The 24,268-nt window shown below is 43.9% G+C and overlaps 1 protein-coding gene and 1 pseudogene across 8 annotated transcripts in view; one reads left to right on the forward strand and one right to left on the reverse strand.

The window, feature by feature from the left end:
* Positions 1–24,268, forward strand: part of AP-1gamma (adaptor protein complex 1, gamma subunit) — a 198,357-nt gene that overhangs the window by 170,817 nt on the left and 3,272 nt on the right. For all 8 annotated transcript variants that reach the window (XM_075669213.1, XM_075669194.1, XM_075669206.1 and 5 more), the window contains 4 exons: positions 6,913–7,020; positions 13,457–13,617; positions 16,824–16,922; positions 24,021–24,125. In XM_075669213.1, coding sequence (XP_075525328.1) covers positions 6,913–7,020; positions 13,457–13,617; positions 16,824–16,922; positions 24,021–24,122 — 470 coding nt within the window. In that variant the 3' untranslated portion in view covers positions 24,123–24,125. The remainder of the gene's footprint in view (positions 1–6,912; positions 7,021–13,456; positions 13,618–16,823; positions 16,923–24,020; positions 24,126–24,268) is intronic.
* Positions 3,792–5,805, reverse strand: LOC142574559 (uncharacterized; annotated as a pseudogene).

Consider the following 24,268-nt stretch of genomic DNA (forward strand, 5'->3'; position numbering starts at 1 on the left):
GACAATAAATAGGCCGAGACAATTTGAGCAGTTGTATTGACCTTGCATAGTCCATTATGTTTCCTGAGCTGCTGAAGTACCCAAAGATAAATTTAACTCTGTAGGTCAGTCTTGTTTTAGCATTTCCTGTACTACACTAGAGGCCAAGCTCTTGTCTGCTGAAGGTCTCCTGTAGAGTGCCTGAATATTATCTTTACCTTGTTGACGTAGAAAGTGTCCCATGTGAATCAATCATGTGCTTCTTTTACTTGCAATCTATGTGATTAAGTTCAAAGGTTACCAGGAGACGTATGCTCGGACAATTGTGCTTGGCGATATCACTTTCAGTGCGTGCTTATTGTCTGGTTGAGCAAAACCAGATGAGCTGATTGGCTGGTTGAGCACTGCATCATGCGAAGGTGATAGTATTGCCGAAAGTGATCATCCGAGAATATGTTCCCAGATTCATGCTGTCACTTGTAGGCGTTCCTGCATTATAGTAAAGTTGGCTTATTTTTCTTTATTTTTGTCTTGATTACTTGCGCTTATTTAATTTCTAATTTGACTGCATGTGGGCAACAATCTGCTGCAGCTTTGTGTAGTGCCAAGCTTTTCAGGGGTGAGAAAATAATTGTATGACTAGCTTCAAACAAGCTGCCCGCTGGGGCTACTTTTGATTCCTGCTACGTCTGCATTTAAAACTTGAGTTATGATTGGTGCATATTTTTCTACTATGACCTATGACTTCTTGCAAAAAGTGACCTGGTGCTCTGAAGTTCCTTCTTTTTTCTGCAGTATTTCACACTGGGAGACAGAAGTGAGCAGTGGGGGGCGGGGGGTGGAAACAGATGGAAAGTTGTTCATTGTTTGAATGAAACAGGGAAGAATGCAGGCAGCAAATGCTATTGGTCTAGGACCGACTTCTGCTATGTGATAAAGGCTTCCTACCCAACGCAGTAGAATGGCACTGAGCATGAGGTCACGGGTTCAATTTCCCGCCACGGCAGCTGCATTCTGATGGGGATGAAATGTAAAAAACGCTTCTGTGCAGTGCTTTGGGTGCATGTTAGAGGTGGATAGTTCAAATTAATTTGGAATCACCCACTATGGCATCTCCCATAACCTCAGCCCTTTATTTCCGAGTTTTATGTTTTTTTTAAATTTGAGGAGCAAAAATTGTGTGTTTCACTTGGATCTTGTTATAATGAAACAGGATATGGATACAACAAAGTAAATGCAATTCTCCTTGAAATCCCCCATAGAAGTCAATGTATTTATAGGGACACTAAAGGCAAATATTAAGTCAAGCTAAAGTGCTAGATTAGTGCTCAAGAATGTCTAAGGCGTCAACATTATCGCGAACAGGCCCTTAATAATCAAGAAACTGAAGTAAATGCAAGACATGATTAGAGACTCCCCCGGGACATTCAAGCACTGGCCCTATGACGAAAACACTTCTCAGTTAAATTCTGTCGCTATACTCAACCACTCGTCGCAAAAAACATCCTTCTATTGTATTATAAGACGAAATAAAATGCTACTTATCCAGTTCTATTTCATTTTTAGAAAAAAGATCTCATTGAAATTGTCCTTGACAACGATGCGGACGGTCGAAAGGTTTTGTTTTCGTCCGACTCCGCTCCGCCCATGCTTTCGTGTTTCAGCAGTTTCATTATCGTGTAGTGCTGCGCTGGTTTTTCTGGCTCGAAAAATTCGCACAAACTGTAAGTATAGCAGAGAATTCAACTTCCATGTTATATCATAGGCCCGAACGGTCTACGCCACTTAACCAAAAAGCAGCTGCAGCGGCGAATCCACCGCCCTGTCTTGACTCGGTGCCGCCGTCTGTTGGGTGCCGTTTTACTCACCTACGGCAGCAAAAGGTGGTGATGACGTATGGAACGTCACCACTCCCCCGGTTGGGTGGCGGGATATTTGAATTCCTTAAAAGGTATTCGGACCCTTCAGATGCAATTTTCTCGTAAACTAAGTCTTTTCTTGGCATAAAACAAGTGTTGCGAGGTTTCTGGAATGGTACTTAAACAGTCCACGTCAACTTATTGTTTGCCTTTAGTGTCCCTTTAAACCCTAGTTTTAACGAAGTAAAGTTGTCCTGCCAATGGATATAACAAACTAGATTAGTCTCCGAAGCCAAAAATATAGCAACTGTTGCCCACTAAATATATTGCTTTCTGCCGGGTTTGCACTCATTCGGCGTTGCAATTCAATATTCTCATGTTGAATGCGCCGTCGAGCAACAGTGGCCTTAACACTGTGCGCATGGGAGGTGTGCACAAGCAGCAGCTCATTATCGCACATCTCTCTCGCTGTGGTGTGTAGCTGGCGAAGCTAGGTGCACCCGTAATCCAGGAGGCCATGCTTAGCTGTGCCATACCACCTATCGATGGTGCTGCTTGCTGCATTGAGAGACCGTGCCGCTCTCTCCTTTTGGCATGCTGCACAGGTTGACGCAGCTAGACGTGACTTCCGAAATTTGGACTTTCTTATTTTAGTTTGACCTGGGTGTGCACCTTTTGTGGGATACACATGCATTTTATTACAGTGATTTACCTTTAGATGCAGCATACAATCTCCAACAAACTTTGAACGACATTAAACTGACAAGCAGCACTTTGTTTTTGAGATAACAGGGACTTTGGCAGCGAGATTGACGTTACCAATTTTAGATGGTAAAGAAACTTGTCTGGCTAAACCTGCGTAAAGCAAGTATCCCCTTTGACCATCTGAACATTTGTGAGAATATTTTTGGAGACAGAAGAGTGAAAATTTTCATGAACAGAATTAATGAGCAGAATTTTTCGTAGAATTTGACACAACTTTTGTAAAATCGTAAAATGAGCCCAAATTCGTGGGCTTTATGAGTAGTTTGAGAAAGTTGGCAGGTATGGTAGCGTTCTGCTGTTTGGCTCGAGGTAGCTGGTTCAGTTTCCAGGCATGGTAGCCGCATTTCGATGAGGGCAAAATGCAAAAATGCTTGTGTACTTAGATTTATATGCATATTAAAGAATCCCAGTCGATCAAAATCAGTCTGGAGCTGTACACTTTAGTACCTTATAACCCTATGTTTATTTGGGACGTTGAAACTATGTGTGCGCGAATAGTTATTTTTGAGACCAAGTCGAATATGAATCAAATAGTGCCAGAAGCAAATCGAATCAAATATTGAATAGTTTTTGCATAGTGAACAGTTGTTATCACAGTTAATATAAAACTGTGTTCACATTCTAGTATTCTTAAGGGGGGAGGCTACCCTGGGACATCAACTTTTTTGTTTATTGAGATATCCTAATGAAATTTTCAGGATAGACTCATAGCAAAAGTATTAGTAGAACTACAAAATTTCATGCAGTTATGTTCACTGGTTCTCAAGTTACAGCAATATGTCAGAATGGTGCACTTGGTTTTCTCATTCCAAGCCTGGAGAATTTTCAAAAGGTGCTGCAACTGTGAAATTCACTATGATGATTCCCAGATGGATACCTCAGGGCAAGACAGAGCCCTTTTTTAAAATTTCCTTGCTGAAAAATTTTAGCAGAACACAGAATTGATTGTTGGGGATTAAGATTTTATCAATCACATTTCGATTAAATATCACAAATCACCGACACAATATATATATATAAAAAATAGTCTTGTCTTGCCCTCAGAAATTTATTCAGATACACAATACAAAAAAACTTCTGGAAATCTGATGAGCGGTTACAGAGATAATGCCAGAACAAGCAGCCTCACCAGCCAAAAAAGTTGTTTTGAGAAAATGACCTTCGAAAGTTTTGAGCACATATATTGGTCTAATATGACCCTGCAGTGTAACTGGAGATGTCCTTAGGCACTTTCTTCTTTTTCCACCTTCCCACCTTCTCTTGCGATCGCTTCTTGGCCTTCTTCAAGCGCAGAGAATCTTTCTTGACTGCCCATTGAATGGCCAGGTGTTAGCCCCGCTGATGAACATGGCTCTTGGGTGGCCCTGTGGCAGCCAGAATTACATATTAAAACAGCCTCATGCAGTGCTGTCTCCACAGCAATCAGCGATGCATGCTGCTCTTTGGGCATCAGGGACCACAACACGGAGTGAAATGATTCTGATGCATTCTGCATCTCCTCTCAGCCAGCCTTGCAGAAGAGAAGCCCGTGAGAGGCGCTTATAAACAGGTAGCAGTGCTTCTGCAACATAGCCTGGAAGATTGTGTTGATGCTTCGGAGGTGGCATGCCATCACTCTTGCTGGTGCTATGACGACCCCACGAGTATGCACCCTCAGGGCACAAGTCGTGGTGAGGATCCTCGTCTGTCGATGTCACATGGTGGTACGATGCCATCACTGCACGCTGCATTGCAGCCACATCGTTGGAATCATTCCATAGGGCCCAGCCATAATAGTCCGTCACCTTGTCGGTGAGGGCTTTTATCAGCCTGCTCTTCCCTCCTAAAGCCTTGTCACTTTTCTGCACACGGTTGTGCAGTGCTGTCCCCATCCTCTTCTGGACGCAGTTCAGGCATTCTTCTTTCGAAACCTTTTCTTGCACAAAGGCACAGAAGGTGGCACCATCTCCGTCAGACACGAATGTTGTGTAATGGAGGTTGTGCTTTGGCATCAAATGTGAGAACAGGATGACAGCTGCCTAAACCTCCAACCTTCCTGAGTCAGTGTTTTTGTGGCACACGTGATCTTACTGCCAGCTTGCGTAGCCTGGGTCTCCAGGCTTTGGGCCTTCTTGGCAACCAAGGCACTGGTTCAATAAAACAATGGCGTCCAAGATGAGGCTTGTATAATATTCAATTATTGCACCAACTCCAATATGGGACGTGTGGCAACGCTTGTACCATGTTCCATCAAAGTTTACTGTGATATCCCTGCTGAAATACGGATCCATTTTTTGTAGGTGGTTTTCACAGCAGAAGCAGATTCTGCATAGCACTTCTCTATGCACTGTTTCTGCAGTTCCCTGAATTTCTTCAAGTGCTTCTGAAAAGTCTTATGATGCAGGCCACGATGGGACATGTTCATCGCTGCCCAAAAGTCATTGAGGGCTGTTTGTCCCTTCCCTATCTGTTTTGTTGCCACAATGGCTCTTATATTCACGTCAAAGGCCGTTGAGTCATCCTAATGAGCAGAACTCCACGAGCTTGCAACTACTCCACAATGTAAACATAGTAGCTCAAGCTTTGTTGCAAGTCCAAGTTGTGTGCCTCCTTGAACCTTCATCCCAGTCGTGAAGCACCGCTGGCACAGGGTCCCGGATAGCAGGTCGCCTAGGGCATCCATTTGAACAAGGAGAAATTTTTCGTCTTCACTTGTAGCGGTGGCAGTTTCAGGATCGCACTCCATTGCTTTAAATTTTTGCTCCGTCGCTGACATAGCGCCAAGTCCTCGTTGCACAGCAGCGCGTCTTTTATCCGCCGCCTCTTTCTCCTCACACACTAGGAAACATGTTTTCAAGTGCACAGCGGACGACATGAACGCACTGTTTGAGGCAGATGAAAGAGAGGATGTGGAAGCCGCTGTCGATGAGCACGAGACACCAGGCACACTCGCCATGGCAAATTCTTGTGCCGGTGGAGCAGGAGTCACATTGCTAGAAGTGTCGATGCAACCACGCACTTGCATAGATGAAGCAGAAGCTGCCCCACAGGAACCATTGGTGCAATCATCGTCAGTGCGCGAGCGAGCGGCAAGCTTCGCCATGCGGGCAAGCTTCATAGAACGCTTCCTTGCACCGAACGCGTGTAGTGTCTTGAGTTTCTTTGGGCGCATCGTGGCCAACCGCACAACAATCGGCAGGCTAAACGCAACAACGGTCTCGTAAAGCCGGTAGAAACTTGGAGAATATGCGAACGGCTGCAAAGATGGACGATGGCAAGTCAGAACATGCAAAGGGCGCTGGTGATGGAGGAGCCGATGCAGACGACGGCCGGACGCATAATGCAGGAGACCACTATGTCATCGCACACAGCAGCCAATGGGAGTCGTGGCCTTGAGGAGCGCGCGCTTTGCCCAATCTCAACTTCGTGTCTCAGCCACGGGAAACTTAAAAGCTCTCGCGAGCCCTCCAATCATGAGCGATTTATGCCTCTCCCGTGCTGCCGCAGGTGGCGGGTGAAAAAAAGCACAGGAATGCATAAACCAAACAACACCAAAATGGCAGCGCTGGGGGGAGTGGTGGAGAAATGGCGTTCGCGCCAAGTAGGGGTATTTTGAGCGCTCGCCGCTCGAGGGCTGCCGCGGCTCATTATAAACTTTATTTGAAATAGTTTCGCGATGAATTAGACATTGATATTTACAGAAATGGTAGTGTATAAGACATACTGCCCGAATATCTGGTTTTCCAAAAATCGACTTTTTCGCGATTTTTCGGTTTTCAAAGGCCGTGTCCCCCCTTAAAAAGTTAGCAAGTTTCTGTCATGACATAGTGTGTTATGAAGCGTTGTTTATTAAAAGCACAAATGGAGCATTAGGAGCAAACAAGTAGTTTCTTCACATGCACAGGACCCTTTAGAAAGTGTGAATGATTGCTGTATATATATAGCTTGTAGAGTACGGGTACCCAAGTAACGTAGCCTGCTCCACTATGCAAGTTCTCCTGTTTTATGTCTATACTATGCCTGCGGGGTGAAGATATACCATACTTTTGTTTCAGTTTTATGTTTAATTGGGTATAGTTGACGTTTCGTAATATTCAAACAGTATTAGAAAAATATTCGCATTTTGGAATGTAGTGATTATTTGATTTGAAGACCGACTCGAATGGGACACTATTTGATTCATTATTAAAGCTTAGAATATTCGCACACCCCTAGTCAAAACCCCATGAATCAAATTCATTTGTACATTTTGAACCATGCTGGAATTTTAGTGTCCATTCACTGGAAGAATGGCGAGGATCACTGATAAAATCGTAATTTTTTCTTACAGCCCAAACAGTATCATCGGCAACACTTATATCATCCCTGAGTAACCTAGCAGCACCTGTAGTTCCTGACGGCATTGTTAGCAGACCACCTGTGCTACCTACCACAAATGGTAAGTTGGCCTTCAGCATGACTTGCACTGTTTCTTTCTTGTAAACTCAAGGAGCCCTTGAAGGCAGTTAATGTGTAAAAGCTTGAAAACAAACACCAACTATCAGCCAAGTTTATTATGGACAATGAAGGTGGAAAAAAATAGACACGAACAATGTAGAGCATCAACAGCAAATTAATGCCTGATGGCAACAGAATTCACCCAAGAAAGATTTCTCAAGCACCACCCCTAGCAGTGGTGGAACAGCTGTGCCAATCGCACCAAACTGCACCGAGAGAGGTCCTTCGCGCCATTCTACGCCAAAACGGTATTTCAGCGGAAAATTGTGCCAAGCCTGTGCCAAAGGATGTATAAGAGCAACACCCTCCTTCCGTCGATGCTTCGCAGCTAGCAAAACTGAAATGAAAACCAACAGCACACTATCATCATCATCATAGAAGAAAGCAGAGGCCCCTCCGTAGAGTTTCTCACTATAGTAGGCCTCTTCGATTATCAGTCCCCTACAGTCCCGGACTGTTTGGGACCACTGTCTTGCATTCGATTTTCTTGAACAGCTTGGGAAGCGCTGATTACCAGTCCGAGAGCTGCAAGAATCGCATTCATTTTTCTCAGACCGGAAGTTGCTGACTGCGCCAGGGCTACTGGAGCTGTCAGCAAATTTTTGCTTGCATAAGCGCAAACAGCTAGCAGACAATGGCTGTCTTAAAAATATGCGTGCGGCATTTCACACCATGTTGTGAAAGCTGCTGTGTGCTTCTGCGTAATTTGCATCTTCTAGATGGCAAATACTGTGCACTCAGCTATCGCTTCTGTTACATCAGTGCCAACATGCAAGTTTTTCACAAGTGCCCTAATTGCTGCAACTTTAGTCTTTGTGTTTTTTAAGAGGGAAGCACAGCGATCAGGTGCACAGGCTTGCTTTTCTTGATGTGTTTCGCGAAATCTGTCATGCTCATTGTTATATGCGTAGTAAACAGATAGATTTCGCTTTTCAGTTTAGTGACATGGGTGTGCGGTTCAAACATAGTGATCTACACCTTGCGATCGGGAGTGTTAACAGCGAACACGGCATTTTCTGTGGACATTGAAGAACTGTATTATTCTATCCCGCATGAAGAACTTTATGTGGCAGTGCGGGAAGCTATTGAATGCCAAGGAGAGACTTCTTTTCAAGGTAGTTGTGGCCTCTCGACTGAGAGTTTTATGGAACTGTCATCTTTTTACTTGTTGGCAACTTTTGTTAAATTCGATGGCAAGATGTTTTTACAGAAGAATGGTATACGTGTAGGGTCAAGTGTTACGCCGGTAGTGTGCGGTATTTTCTTAGTGAAATTCGACAAGTCTCTGTCAGGCGCCATTACCTATTACCGTGTTGCCCGGGTGTTTAGGTATGTTGACGATTTCCTGGTTCTCTTAAATATCAGATGAAGTGATTGCCTCACTGATATCATTTGCAGTATTTTATCAGCTTTTCAGCATGCCCTCGACATCTTAGTTTCACTCACGAGGCACCACAAGAAAATTCCATCAGGCTTTTAGATTTGACTCTAACCTTTCACACTCAAGGTCACATGTGCTGGGCTTATAGTCCAAGAACTAAAAAGACGTTGCTACCGTACCAATCCGCTCACTCGAAACTGGTCAAGCATTGCATAGCCTCTTTGTGCTTGTCGAATGCGGTGGAAAAGAGTTGTACGCATCTAATGCAAGACAGTGCCGCCCAGCAAGAAAGGAGACTGTTAGCGGCAGGCTATCCAGGGATCACTGCAGTGGCTGAATCTGTGTACAAGCGTTTGAAAATTAAAAACGGAGGATCGTGAAGTGCGAGACAAAACATAAAAAAAACTTGGTGATTATGCCGTATGTACATGGCATTTCACATAGATTGAAAAAGGTTGCGGCAAAAAACGACCTCAGTTTAGTTTGTTCTGCGCCGTGTAAGCTTGCAAAACTTTGCATGAGGGTATCGCAGCACAGTTCGCGAAAGAGTACGTGCAATACCAAGCATGTCGGGAAGCACCGCACATGCGACAGATGTGTAGTGTACAGTATTCCTTTGAAATGTGGTAGAGATTACATAGAACAAACCGGTTGCTGTGTGAATGATCGCATGCGTGAGCATGCAAATCTAATACCCACAGGCACAGGAGGTAATCTTCTGCTGCATTGGAACGATTGCGGATGTAACCCTATCTTCAGTGACGTTTCAATCTTGCCAAAGGCTAAGACTCAGCAGGAAAGAGAGCTGATTGAAACCTATTGCATCTATAAACTTGGCCCCGAGAAGTGTGTAAGCGCGCCATCTGTGTTCCTAACCAAGAAAGAGCTTTTATTTTTCTATAAGTGTCGACGTGTATAGATAAGGTGTTGACCGTGTTTTTGTTTCGTTGTGCCTGCGCATGTTCAGTACGGACTTGGGGGACGTCGTTTCCATGAATGAAGTTCAGTTGTTAGTCCTGCCACCTTCCTGTCTCTTTGTCTATGTCTGCCTCTTGATTTTTTCTACTCTCAAGCTTGCTGGCATTCTCTTAGTATAACTATGAACATAAGCAAAATCGTAGTTGTGCCACATCGCTGTCAATGCAGGAAAAACGCGCCAATATCCTCAAAGCTCGTGAGGCCCGTCTACTAATTAAAGGCCTGGCACATGTCTAGGAAAGAGCGCATTTGCACTGTCTGCTGATCCTGCACGTCAAAAAGCGAACACAACACGAGCGCTTTGCAACAGAAAAGATCAGCATATGTGAACAGCAATCGATCCACGAAGCTTCGTTGTTTTTAAAAGCACTTCTTGTTGGGCTAGTTGGTAGCTATTCATTATAAAATATGAATTCATGCATATGCATTCATGCATATGAATATGCATTATAAATATGAATTCGGTTGTTTATACCACCCCAGCTACTGGCATAAAATAGCCGCATGCAATATGACATGCTTCCTCACACACCCATGTCACGTAGACATCAGTTTTTGCGAGTGCAACAAACAGAAGCAGCCTGCGAAATTAAACCAGAACAAACCATCGCATGCCCGTGCACACATGGATGCGTGAGCAGTCGCTGACGTGCCAGCATAAACAAGCCATGGAATTAAAACCGTGACACTGCGGAGCAAAAATAAATAAATAAATAAAAAACATGTACCCACACAGGGTGGCACCACTTGCTGTGCAACAGAAAGTTGTAAAATTGATGCATTTTCAAACATACAGAAGGGGTTGTAATTATATGTCATATGGCAGTGCCATATACTTACATGTATTACAGCAAACGGGTATAACTGATATTCTAATTGACATTAAGAGAAAAAAAATGGAGCTGGGCAGGTCATGTAATGCACAGGTTAGATAACCGGTGGACCATTAAGGTTGCAGAATGGGTGACAAGAGAAGGGACGCGCAGTCGAGCACGGCAGAATACTAGGTGGGGCGATGAAATTAGGAAATTCGCAGGCGCTAGTTGGAATCGGTTGGCGTAGGACAAGGGTAATTGGATATCGTAGGGAGAGGCCTTCATTCTGCAGTGGACATAAAATAGGTTAGCAGTATAAGACCATTGGTACAGATGTTAGCTCCTAGACATCATCATATGGCAGCACAGCGCCAACAGTGAACGCTGGGCCGCTCGAGCGTGGCCTCACGGATATAGGTGTCTCCATGATTGGAGGTCACACTATAGTTTGTTGTTATGGATTAGTTTTTCTTAAAGCAAATGTTACACCAACAAAACTACCGCAATGCAATAAATAACTAAAGGGTTCCACAGTATTTATTGTTACATTGTCACGCTGGAGAGGTGCCTGTTCCAAAAAGCTCCATGTGGATTATTGTCGTCATTATTGCCTGCACGAGAAGTCACCATGCTTCTGGCTTCCAGTCGCCATTTCGCTTATTGTATGCATGGGTTCAAGCTGGTTTAAGTGTGTTGTGATTTTCCACGTGTTTGCTCCTTGCATACCCAGCTGCAGAGGCAATGCCAGCAACGTGAAGTTGCGTGAAAGTTATTCAGAGGCCAACTACTGTTACCTAGCGATTCTGCCAGCCGAAGTCGTTGAAGTTTTTGACAGTGCATCGGGGGACGAGGCTTTTGAGTGAAATGCAATAAAAGTTTATTTGCATCTCTTGATGTTAGTATTCAGTAATGCACCTTAACTTGAGCCTATGTTTGATGTGATCTAGGTGACGCCTGGCATGAACGTGCCCAAGATGCTCATTGTGTTTCCTTCAGCATGTTCACGTGGGGCATTATTTTAAGCAAGTCAAGCTTGGGCTACAAGTTCATGTGCATTTCTGAACACATGGGTTAAAAGGAGCATTGGTGGAGGATTTTTCTTCTGCTATAATTTGCGGCTTATAAATCATCAAAACTGAGAGCTGGGTGAGTTGGTGTTCTCATTTCATTTTTTTTTTTCAAGAACTGTGGGAAAAAGACTTAGACGAGCTAGAACCATGTTTGTCATTTCTCTCTAGCTCGTCTACATCTTTTTCGCACAGTATTTGTTACAATGGCTCATAAATATTTTGTTTACACAAATTTAGGGCATGAAAGTAAGTTTAGCATTTTCTAATGAGATTAATGCATGCATCATTTTATTATACCGATCAGTACTAAAGTACGTTTGTCTTACATACGAAGAATTTTTTCTTCGAAACTCGCAAAAAGTAAGGGGTGCAATTTATACACAAAGGTGCGACCTATAATCTGGAAGATACAGTAATTGAAAACGTTAACATTGTTCACGAGACTGCTTGCTGATTAAGCTGTAATGCCAGCTGCATGCTGCGGCGATGTGCTCCATATGTTGTGAGTAGCACATCACTCTGTGTCAAACGTGTGACATTGCAACACGAGCATTTCTTTCTATTTCATCTGAAAATTGCCATGACATGGGTTTTATAGGGGCACCCAACAAAACCACCATGACCTGCTGCCACATGCTAGTTGTGGGAGGAATCATGCCATGTGGGTCAGCTGTAGTTGGCTGTCACTGGCTGGTCAAGCACATACACTGGTGTGTCATGCTTTATAGGAGCCCTGAAGCACTTCTGGAACATAGTAAGAAAACATGGCCGATCTGTTAATGAGGCTTCTGTAAATGTGAGCCAACTGTCATTGAACTGCATACAGCAGGGAATTTACAATCTCATTTCAAAAGCAGTGAAAAATTATTTGCTCTCTCCTTCGCAATGTTGTCATGCAGCGTCATCTCAAGTAGCTGGACCCACCGATAGCTATTGGCTAATTTCATGACCATGAGAACATTCTCAGTAATACAGTTATTGTCATTTGAGTTAAATGAATGAAAAATATATGTGCGTGCAATCTCATAACGACAGCAAAACCACTTCATATTTGCACTGCCGGTCTACACACAACAGTTGTGAGTTTCTGCGTTTGCTGCTCGTTGCCTTGGAGATGAAAAGCGTAGCGTAGATACTGTGATTGCCACGGAGTGCTACCACAAGCCATCTCACCACCGAGATGTTCAACCTTTGGGCGGGGCCAGCGGTAGATTGCACCCTTTCGCCCCCTTACCATCTTTCACGTGTAGCTGCCAACGCACTAAGAGAAGTGAAAGGAGAAAGAAAGCCACTCATCTGTTTGAATAACGTCTAACTTCGCTTGTGCAGAGGTTTTGAAAAAGTTTTGCAGCAGGAGGCTCGTTAGGTGGCCTAATTTAATAGTGATGTCATTCTATGATTAGTTAGAAAAGTGTTTCAGGGCCCCTTTAGCTGCAGTGTATTCTTGCTTGTTGTAGGTGGCTAATGTGCGATAAGCTACATGATTGGGGCTTTATTACTCTGTTGTGGTGTGCCATGAAGTGTGCTCTGTGTCTATGGGCTTGCTGGAATGTGAGCAGTCAATCCTGCTCATCTGGTGAAACCACGCCGTGTTAACATATCCAAGTAAGAACATTGAGAGGTCATCGTTGTGATTTATCGTTATGGAATGCTCACTGTTTCTGTGAAAAGCAGCGCACTACTACAGGTGTTAATGACATGGGCTCATGACCAGCTGTAGGCTATGACAACTGCTGATCCCTATTGGGGGTATAAGTGAGATGACGTACCACGAGTGCAGCGTATCTCTGCAAGTAAAATGTTTACTTTGCTGTAGTCATCTTACCTACATCTTCAGCCAATGTCTTTTTATTAATAATGTGTAATATTTTTGTAAACAGCTCTGAAATGCTTGTGTTCAAAGTTACCGGACTTGGCAGTTTTTTGTTTTTTTAATGTATTGCTTCAAATATAAAATTATCAGTTTTAAGCTGCACCAAAATTAAAACTTAGCTGAAGCTTACTGCTCCTCAACGTGGAATATTTCTGCCAGAAAAAAAAAAATTGCTTTAATGCTTCTTGGAATATCCTAACCTTGTTTTCAGTGACCGTTCTATTTATATACTGGCTGCTTATTGTTTCCTCATGATGCAGGCATTCCCCCAATGACAGTGTTTGAAAAAGATGGCTTGAAGTTAGATTTTGCCTTCGAGAAAGAGCCGTCAAGCCCACAGACAGCAGTGATTCACCTGACAGCCATCAATCTGTCATCCTGCCCCATGACCGATTTCCTGTTTCAGGCAGCTGTCCCAAAGGTGAGTGTAGAGCAAGTACCTCTGTTAGTCTTACTCGTTGGGCTATGCACAAAGATTCAAGATAGCTTGTTGTTCTCAAGTTATTTTTTATGCAAGTACTATTAGAAAATTTAAATGCCCACATTTTCAGTAGGTTCCATTGCCATGAGAACATATGTCTTAATGTATTTATAGCAGATGAAGCTTGGAACTTAATTTTATTTTAAATTTTGTATGAGCTGTCGACTGGAAAGTACAAACTCTAACAATATAGGCAACAATGTTACTAAATGGGTGGGCTTGATTCTTGATTCTTATAAAGCGCACTTGCTGCTATTTTCTTAGGTGTTAACTGACTAAACCGATGTGATGTTCCTGTCATCCCTTATATTCTCCCCAACACGTAGAATGCTAGTGTTTTAACTGGCGTGTTCAGTAATTAGTAAGGAAAAGAAAAAAGAAAGACGCCCTTGATTGTTGTGCGCACCCATTTGCCGTGGCCTAAAAAAAAAAAGTCCTTTACAGTACTGCGCACCTCATTCTTTCATACAGAAATACAACTTTCTCTCATTTGGAAAAAACAAAGGTTTACGCTTAATGCACTTATGTTGCGATAAACAAAAAAAGTCACAGTTTCGCCCAAAATGTGAAGCAGCAATTACGATAGCAAATTAGTAGGCAGCTATACTAAAAGTTAGGAAAGTAGTTTCATCGGCCGTATAAACTTCTAAACATTCGCTTACTAACTAAATTAACAAGCATGGTGTCACACGCCCACAAGCATACATGAACGTGTCACACTCGGTGACCGCGGAAACTCTTTATCAAAACACTGGAGTGAGGAAGTGCGGTAGCAGGAGCAAGGGAATTTACCTTTGTGCGGCCTCTCACTTCAACGCGAACCAAGAGACGAGAACACTGTGCGGTGCACCTGGATGCATAGACTCTTGTCTCCATTGCAGATGGCTTTCAAGATAGGGACTATATGATAGGGGCTGCGCGGCCGCACTGTATGTAGCAGCCGCCGGTGTAGAACACCTCTCCTGTTTGCGCCATCCCGCACACAAGTTTTGGAAACTCTGAACGCCCGTGATGTGGCCCCATTTTCGTCCGTCTCTGCACATGTGATCGCTTTTCTTTTATTTGCGGCATCGTGAGGAACTCCGCATGTCTTCGCAGTTGGCACTTCCATGCTGATAGAGCAAATGCAGAAAATGGAAAGACCGGGAAGGCAGACGGTGCACTAACCTAAGCCAAAGGAAGCATTGCCTAAACACACATACCGTATTTACTCGTATAATGGTCGCACTCACGTAATGATCGCACCCCCAAATTTTGTCGTCAAAATTCGAATTGTTTAATTTCCCCGAACTTGCCGCAGCTATATGTCGTGTGCCAAGTCTAGCTAATAATGATCTCGCTTAGCATCTGTGGAATGCTATGCGAACAACTCTTCAGGACAAACCAAGCGGTCTGCACGCGCCATGCATTCTTAAGTAGATGCCTCATTTCATTACTTTCATCATTTTCCGCACTTCCATGACTAAAAAAAAGCTCCAACCAAACTTGCCTTTATTATGTGTAGGCTTTATAATGGTTATGGTCAACAACAACAAAAAAGGCGCCTGAAATGAAAACAGCCTGAAAATGAAATCGTCAGTTGGAAGGGGCACATGTCTTCAGAAAAAAATCAAGTCAGTGTCTATTGGTATTGAAATAGCTCTGGGAGTTCGACCAAGGTCATTTTCACGAGCATATCTATGATAAACTGTGATTACACAGTGAAATTCAGCAGTTATACCTTTAGGAGGTTTGACTAGATTTCTGATGGTGATAAGATACTGAGACCACAATGCTGCAATGGGCAGAAATCAAATAGTTCCCAGCATTTGACAATCCAGCGACTTCAAGCCGTAAGGCTCGCCAGTCATTGGGCATGGCTGATTATAATACTTTATCCAGACTTTCCTCCTCACCTGCAGATTAAATGTAACAAGCTGATTATATTTTAGAATACAGATATAGCAGTCCCAAAAAACTGGGCATGATGCAAGCTGACAGTTTGATAGGGTGGGAACTGCCTAGTGCCAGGCATTATCTGCAGTGCAAGCGTGTATGACGAATCCTGCATGTTGTCCGCTACAGGGCATCCCGAGAAGGCACAAAAGACAATTCTCGCTATCAAAGCAGGGAATGCGTAGTAAAGAAAAGCATTACTTATGTGGCCACCTTACTAAGAAAGAAAATTTAGCTTCAGCTGTAGTTTTAATGAACTTTCCAGCGTGCAGCCAAAAGTGCCCGCTTTCAGGGGGGGGGGCAAATGTCCCTCCTTGTCCCCCCCCCTCCTCGGTAGATACGCCTATGCCCCTGTGTAACTTCAGCATGCTATAGGAGGCTAAAGGAAAGAGAAAGCCGTGCATTGGTGCAATAACTACCTCTAACTCCGCTTATGTTTGAAGGATTAAAAAAGTTCTTGCAGCCTGAGATTCGTGAGGTGAAGATACATTACAGTTTAGATTTAACAGTACTGCTATCGCACGACATCCAGACTTGGGTAGTCTTTGCAGAAAGACCTACTCTGGTAATGATCCTTTATTGGGGCTAAAAGTATCAATAAACCAACAATTAACACCAGCGCTGTGCGATTTGTGGGTCCACGCTGGATGAGTTTCATTCATTTGCAATTCACAGTGCAAGTCTGTGGCGACACAATGCATGTCTGTATAGGCTGGTTTTATTCTGCGCTGTGTCCATCTCTACCTTATTCTGAGTAAAAATGTGGAACAAGCACTTTAACGAGTGCGAGGTCCACCATGGTCTTGCTTCCAGGCGAGCTTCTGGGTTAGCGTTGCGATCAATATTCATTCATTGAAGTGAACTGGAAGTTACCCATTTTCTCTAGAGCAGAACAAAAACTAGAAATAAAAATATTTCATTCTAACGCCTATGTCCAAGAAGCTATGCCAAGAAACTAGAAGTGATGAGAGAATGAGGCAAAGAACTTGGAAGTGCAGGTCAGTATAGTTGTGCTTCAGGGATTCCAACAGTGCTGTGTCCCTTATGTAGAGAAGTGTTCAGGTGATAATGCTGTCATTGCTCTGCCTTAGCATAATGCTAATGCACTATTGTGTGCGGCTGTTGAAGAACCAATCAAGTAGTATGTGTACTGACAGTGTGTGCAGTGTCTTTGATGCCAGTGTTGTTAAGGATGAGCATATTTTTAACAGACATTCCAGCTGCAGATGCTTCCACCAGATGGCTCTGTGGTACAACCAAACAGTTCTGGATGCGTAAGACAAACCATCAAGGTGACAAGTCCTCACAAAGTAAGCACCTTCTTTTTTTTTATTCTTGTTAAAGTTACTGTTACAGCTCAGACCACTTATAACGTAACTGCTTATAGTGCTGGTCTGCATATAATGCAGTCTTTTCTGGCTCCCGTTTATCTTCCCGTAGAACTCAGTATATGAGCATACTGCTTATAATGCAGCTGCATGAGACGAAATATGAGTTATAATGTGATTGCCAAGAAATCCCACAGATCAGCACAGCAGCGAGCGCACTTCTCAACTATATGCGCTGGCCAAGGGGAGAGCTGCGAGAGCGATGCAGTGGAGGAGGAGATGCTTATCAAGCAAACATATAAGGAACGGAGGAGAAAATAAATGTGGCAGCAGCATGCTTGAGCTCAGCGGGTGCACAGTGGTTGCTAGGCGATGGAAGCCATTTGCTACGGCCACTTGTCTGTGGCGTGTGGTCTGCACCGAACGCATGTGCATTGTCGCTTTTTTTGCTCTGTGCAAAAAGTAAATACGCTTGCCGACTGGATTTTTTCAGGCACGAACGAGATTGCGAAAATGTCTGAATTATTGGGCAGGCAGGAAAACCAAATTTCGGTGGTAAAATCAAAATGTTTATTGCAAGTCAAGCACCGTGGAAAAATAGGTCAAGGCCGCATGTGGGTTTTCTGTTTGCCCGTTGCCATGCGCGTTGTTGCCATGTGCATATATCACACGTGGGACCTTCGCGACCGTGTGATTTTAAACTTCGTTCTACAAATTCATCAGTTGGAAACATTGTCCATGCATGCTTTTGCACTTTTTGCTATTATGCATTCATCGTATTTGCTGGTTGGTCACCTGCAAACCCTGCATCACATGCACTGCGGTCATGTGCACATAGCAGTCTGTGCACATGATTTTGTGCCAGATCAACATGCATTCGTCTACAGGCATGAACACACATCAAGATCAAACTTTGATAACCCCCACCACGTAGGCCTAACCAGCGTCATCTTGTCGGGAGTCAGCGGCCGAAATTATGCTTTGGTGCAGAGTGAATGAAATGCTTTGCAGCGACTGTGTGGCACCATGAAAACGGAGGAACTGCATCATCAACGAAAGTGAGGGCACATCCCGATTATATGCTTCGATTCCTGGACACATGCGGCTGCTTCGTCTAGGTGCTTGACATGTGCACATCCTTTGAAAAATGTTTTCGTTAAAATATAGTACATACCCTTATACTACTGTGGAAATTCACAACTGTGGCGACTTACGTAATAAATGGTCTATGCTGTAATTGAAATGTTTTTTTTGCTTGCATTCAATTTGTTCTTGTATTTTACTTAATCTTCAACACTCAGGTAAAAGTGTTAGTATTACGATATTGCTAAACCTTCAAATGGCTTTTATGAGTCGTACTCATCATAAAGCAACAAATTCTACCTGTGGCGGAGAGCTTAATAACTCTTCACAGTAATACAGTTGCATATTACAGCTGACTCACATAATTTTTACCTTGCAGGGACATGCAAAATCATTTTGAATTATCCTAGGAAGTCCTAGATTTGCTTGCTATAAAAAGTCGCACTTCTGCTCGAAAGGCGAAGCTTTGATAGCTATAGCAAAGTATTAGACTATTACATAAACCAAGGCACATAGTTTTATGGGCATTTAAAATTTTTGTAAACATTCACTTACAGAAACCGACCGACTTTCTGGGCCTCGCGGGGAAGGAAAAATAGTCCGAAAAATTCATGCAGCAAATGTTTTTTTAATTTAAAAAAAATTTGTAAAGCTTAGAATTACTTTGACAAAATCTCTAATAACGCCCTGCCTCATTCTACGCTTGGAGACGATCAGATTTGCTTCGATTTGTGCAAGAGTGACGTCTCCATATACAGTCGTCAAGAGTGTCACTGTGTTGAAAATCTCCGTTGGCGCCACGGAGATCCAAGAAATGAGCCACATTTAGTTGCTCTACTTGGCTCTGGTGAAGACACAGGAGGTGGCACCGAGCACACAAATGTGAAGCCACACAAACACACAGAGATGCAACGTCTCCAAGACACACTTTCTTTGTGGGCACACCACATGCAGAATGGCAACCAAAACTTAAAAAAAAATAAAATGAAAAGGATTCTGCGCCTAGTGATTATGATACTAGTGCTAACTGAAAGAAAGAAAGGAAAAAAGAAATGTGTCTTCTGGAGAGTTTTGTCAGCCAAAGAATAGCGGGCATGGCCTCCAAGACTGGAGGATAACGCACACCATAGAGTTTCTCATTATAACACCTAGAGGGAAATCTGGTGCCACCGTCTATGGGAGTTTCTTAAAGAGCACCGTGCTGTCATGGGAAGGATGGTATATGTGTCTGCGAGGCTCGTGTTTGATGGTGTTTCAAGAGGCTTCGTCTAGAACGTAGATATGGCTACACAAATAATGCACTCTTAAAGTAGCAGGGTGTCTACCAACCGGGAGAACCGGGAATTCTCAGGGATTTTGAATAGTCTGGAAAACTGGAAAAACTCGGGGAAAACTCTGGGAATTTGTTCCTCTATCAGGGAAAATTACCTAATTTTACTGAAAGGGAACGAAAGTCGCGGTAATGCTGGCTCGAGTAACAGAGAGGAATAGCAACTAATTGTCTTTGAAGCCATGTCGTCAGCTGGAGGAGTTGCCAGAGTACAGTCAACGAGTGACTTTCTGGATGCCAGACAATTCGGACGACTTCGTGGCCACATAGGTCAATGTATAAGAACGTCTGAAATTTCGGATGCAAGAACCCTTCGCCATCAGATTTTCCGGACTTTTTGCCGTGATTGCAGGTCCGAAACGGCATTAATGAAAGTCACAACCGCCGCCATTTTGATAACTTCGCCGCCTCGAGGCACACTTGCACGCAGGCCCACTGTCAGCCGTAGGCACCACCGCGGCAATGCTAGCCCCAGCTGCTTCGAGGTTCGGTATTAAGCTTCTTGCCATTCTGTGCCGTGTTTTTCATTGAAAGAATTCGCCACTGTCAGCAATGGCACCCACACCGCCTTTGTGGTCATTGCGATTGGTTTTGAAGTTCGGAGCCCGTGAAGGGAGCCCGTCTTGACATAAAACAAAGTTCTAAGTCACTCGGGGAATATTGCAAAAACACTCGGGAAAAACCTGGAAAACTTGGGGAACTTGGAATTGTCAACTTGGCAGACACCCTGAATAAAATCTTCATATTCAGTTCAGTTTCGGTTCACGCATATTACATCTTTACTCACCTACAATGCATGACCAAGCAAAGAAAAGCAAGAACAGACGACAAACTGTTTAAAAGAGAGCGTGAATCTTGTCTGTCCTCCAACTTTAGCGGCCCGCTGATACCTTTTACGTATCATATAATTGTACATGCAGTAATAAGTTCTCGTAGTTAAGCAAAACATGTTTTTATGTAATAATAGAGCTAAAACAGCTTTTTATGTGCTGTTTTAGTAGAAAATGAATCATTGTGACAGACGGAACGGTGCTTGCTCAGCTCTCCAAGAACGATGCCAATCCGAAGTCACAATATAACGGCATTCCCATGCATACCACAGTGAAGCAGTGCCAGATTTCTCTCTAGATAATATAGTGAGAAACTCTATGGCGCACGCTCTCTATTAATAGCCTGCACCTCCCAATCTTGGAGGCTATAAAACGGGCTAGTGGAAGCCAAGCCTGGCCAAGCCAGTGGAACATTCAACTTGGGGACCTCCAAGATCAGGTAGCATGACTCGGAACGAGCGATTTATCTGGAAAACCGAATTTTGGGGCCTAAGTTCATCTGAAAGGTTGCCTGTGCAAATGCATTACGTCTGTGGGAACCTTGATGGCGCATTTATTAAGTCTGGAATATCCATCGAGTCTAAATTTTTGGAGTCTGAAAAATCCATCGGCGACTGTACTAACTTGCATGGGGCTATATACCCAGAGACACACTTGAGCAAAGTTCAGTCTATGATTGTTAGCACTCGCTATCGCAATGCAGGGGTGATGAGTGCCAGCAGAAGGGAGTGCACATGCTCCTCCCAAAGCAAACGTTCTGTGCTCACATTCCCTTCCCCATTTCAACTGTGCTGTCTCTCCAAACTCAGCTGATCTCACGACCTCCAACACTTGGGCACAAAAAGACAGCGCACATCAAATTGCCAGCCTTCTCTGCTTGCTCTTGCATGCTCGCCCTTTGGATAGGCAAGTGCAGCAGGCCGTGTGATATGGAACACATGATTATAAGCACAACACAGTGCACAGGCAGGTTAATGCTTACCCACAGTGAGGCGCAAGCAGTCACGTCGTTCATATGGCATCTACTAAGGGCACAACAATTGCACTTACCCGCCGTGGTTGCTCAGTGGCTATGGTGTTGGGCTGCTGAGCAGGAGGTCGCGGGATCGAATCCCGGCCACGGCGGCCGCATTTCGATGGGGGCGAAATGCGAAAACATCCGTGTGCTTAGATTTAGGTGCACGTTAAAGAACCCCAGGTGGTCAAAATTTCCGGAGTCCTCCACTACGGCGTGCCTCATAATCAGAAAGTGGTTTTGGCACGTAAAACCCCAAATATTATTATTATTAACAATTGCACTTGTCGGCACTTCAGTTTCACTTTTTTGTGTGAAATCGGCCTGAATTCATTGTGCAACAGTCGAACCTCGATATAACGAAGTCCAATTTGCAGCCGAAAATTTCGTTAAATCGCGAGTTTCGTTAAGTCGAGGTTCGCATGTTTCAGCAATCCAAATAAAGATGCAGATTCTTGGAACACTCCTAGCATATGGCACCATGTAGATAGCAAAATGGCAAAGATAACCAATAAACCCCGGAACTAATAACACAACCAAAACGTGATGCCCGATAGCCAGCGGGTACGAACGTATTTTTCTCCATTACGCGTACGGTGAAGAGCAGGTCTGCAGCAAGCGCCGTGTCTAGTGCTCATAGCTCACTAGATGTGGCCATCAGTGCCATCATCATCATGATTTGTCATCACTAAAAAAAAAAAAAAATCCTTTCACGAATACATGGCAACCCGTGGCGCAAAGAAAAAAAAATTATGCACATACCAGAGCTATCAACTTGAATATTCTTTCGAGAAAAAGTGGAAGCAGTATTAACTTGGTGGATCCATGAGGCCACCACTTACCATTAGAGCACTCAACGCTCGCAGCCATCGGATGATACCGTGCTCAGTAAAGAAATGACGACGTTGATTCATGAACGCTGGAGTATTTTATTGAACTTCCCGCAGAGCAATTCTATGCAACTCAGATGGAAGCGAAGAACCCCGTCAGCTTCATCTGCCGCTTTTTAATATTTAATTTTTTTAATACTGTACTCACGGCGGAGCAAGGCCTTAAAATTAAGGCGAAGGTCCGGGCTTGTTTCATGACCATGTCGCACTTCACTGGCAGGGACCAATCACGCATTTCAGCGACGTACGCTGCAAGCTTAGCCTACAGCTCCGGAAAGCGTCCAGACTTCGGCACTCGTCACATGTGAAAATTTCGCTTCGCTGCAGTCGCCACTCTCGCAGCACCCGTTTGTGATTTGTTTCTTCGGCGTAAAGGATGACAGCCCTCTTGAACGCTGCTGTGAAAGAGTGCCGAACGATTAGTGGGCCTGGAGCACTCGTGACGACTGGGGATGCATAGATGTAGCACGTAGCCGGCAGTCAAGTGGAACGCGTCAAACCAATGCTAATGCCTTTCAACAGTGAAAGAAACCCGCGGGCAGTGTCTGCTCTTCCATCAACTACCGATACTCCGCGCAAGCGCCGCTGTTCTGTGGGTGCCGCCGCAAATGGGAACAGCGGCGCTTCCATCAACTATCGACACCCCCATGAGTGTTGCATGCACTGTAAAACTCTCAAAAATGTTGAAAAACCCTTTCGAAAAGCGAACAAACACGCGGGATAGCGAAAAGATACCGGTAGGGCCATAGAGCAAACATAAAATTGTAACTACGTTGTAGCTCCCGTTGGTCTCGCTTTTTTTGGCGGGGCCACGTTTTGGTTTCGATTGTAAGTCGACTCCCCCCCCCCCCCCCCCAACTTCAGACTTTCAAATTTTACAAAAGTGGTCAACTTACAATCGTGTAAATACGGTAACCAACTGAGAAAAACGTGCCCAACGACCGCTGTTCGTAAACTTACTTCCGGTTAGCGCTTTCCCATTCCAAGAGGCTGGTGACGTCATAGCGTTACACGTTCCGGAACTTCTGAAGCACTCCGGCTAGCACTACATGAGCACGTCCGCTGCGGGTTTAATACGTACACGATAGATGGCGCAGCGGCACGTTCTGCTCTAATTCTGCTTCACGTATTGAAGCGCGCCGGCAAATTTTGAGCATTAAAGGGCGCATGCAAATCGCTGTATGCCCGGCTAAAGTTTTCGTCTGCCTGTCAAGGAGGCTCCTGGTATGTGCGTGCGATGCGCGAGGACTTCGTTAAATCAGAAGTACAGTATAAAGTGACCTCGTTAAATCGTGAAAAAAAAATACATGGTTTTCAATGGGGCAGAGATTGGGAAAAATAAAAAGTGCGTTATTTCGAGAATTTCATTAAATTGAGGTTTGTTATATCGAGGTTCGACTGCATAATAATTGACAGAGTCAACCTTTCGCATTTCTAGAAACTCTTAAGGGCTCCTCGGATGGCGCACTTCAACTGTTTATTGGGATCAATTGCTTGGTTGTTTTGGTTAAAAATTTATTTACACTTATTTGCGCATTTGTTTATTACTACACTGAGTCAATTTTAAATGTGGTTAAAGCAATCCACAGGAAATAGTGTAGTTGTTTTCCCTACTTTTAAGGGATTTCAAATGCCCATTTTGTGAAACACCCTGAATGTTTTTTTTTTTGTTTTGTTTTTTTCTCTGAACTTTCCACAAGTTTTGCCAGTTATCAAGTCTGTTAAGGTGGTCATTGGCTGTTACTGAAGCAAGGCTATTGCTAATCATAATAAGATATGTTATTGATGTCCTTACTAATTGATGTGCATGCTGTTCCTGGTGTTATTTGATGAGCGCAGGAAAAGCACTTTCATTAATCTGTGTTGCCTTCATTTGCTTCACTGTAAGGTTTGCTTGACTGCATAGTACATCCCTGTCATGCTGCCTTATAGAATCCTTTGAGGATGCGAATCAGAATATCCTACAGCATCAATGGTGCTCAAGTCCTGGAGCAGGCTGAAGTGAACAACTTCCCAGCCTCTGTATGGCAGTGAAAGGTAAGCATGGTATTTCTCTCATTGAAAAGACTACATAAGTGCTTCCTTTCTTTAAATCCCTGTCCTGTTCACACTTCTTCAATATGATGCCTTACCAACTTGCCCAATTGACGATCCTTTTGCTTTGCTGGTGGTCATCGCAT

The sequence above is a fragment of the Dermacentor variabilis genome, chromosome 1 (genome assembly GCF_050947875.1).
Source record: "Dermacentor variabilis isolate Ectoservices chromosome 1, ASM5094787v1, whole genome shotgun sequence".
Lineage (NCBI taxonomy): Eukaryota > Metazoa > Arthropoda > Arachnida > Ixodida > Ixodidae > Dermacentor > Dermacentor variabilis.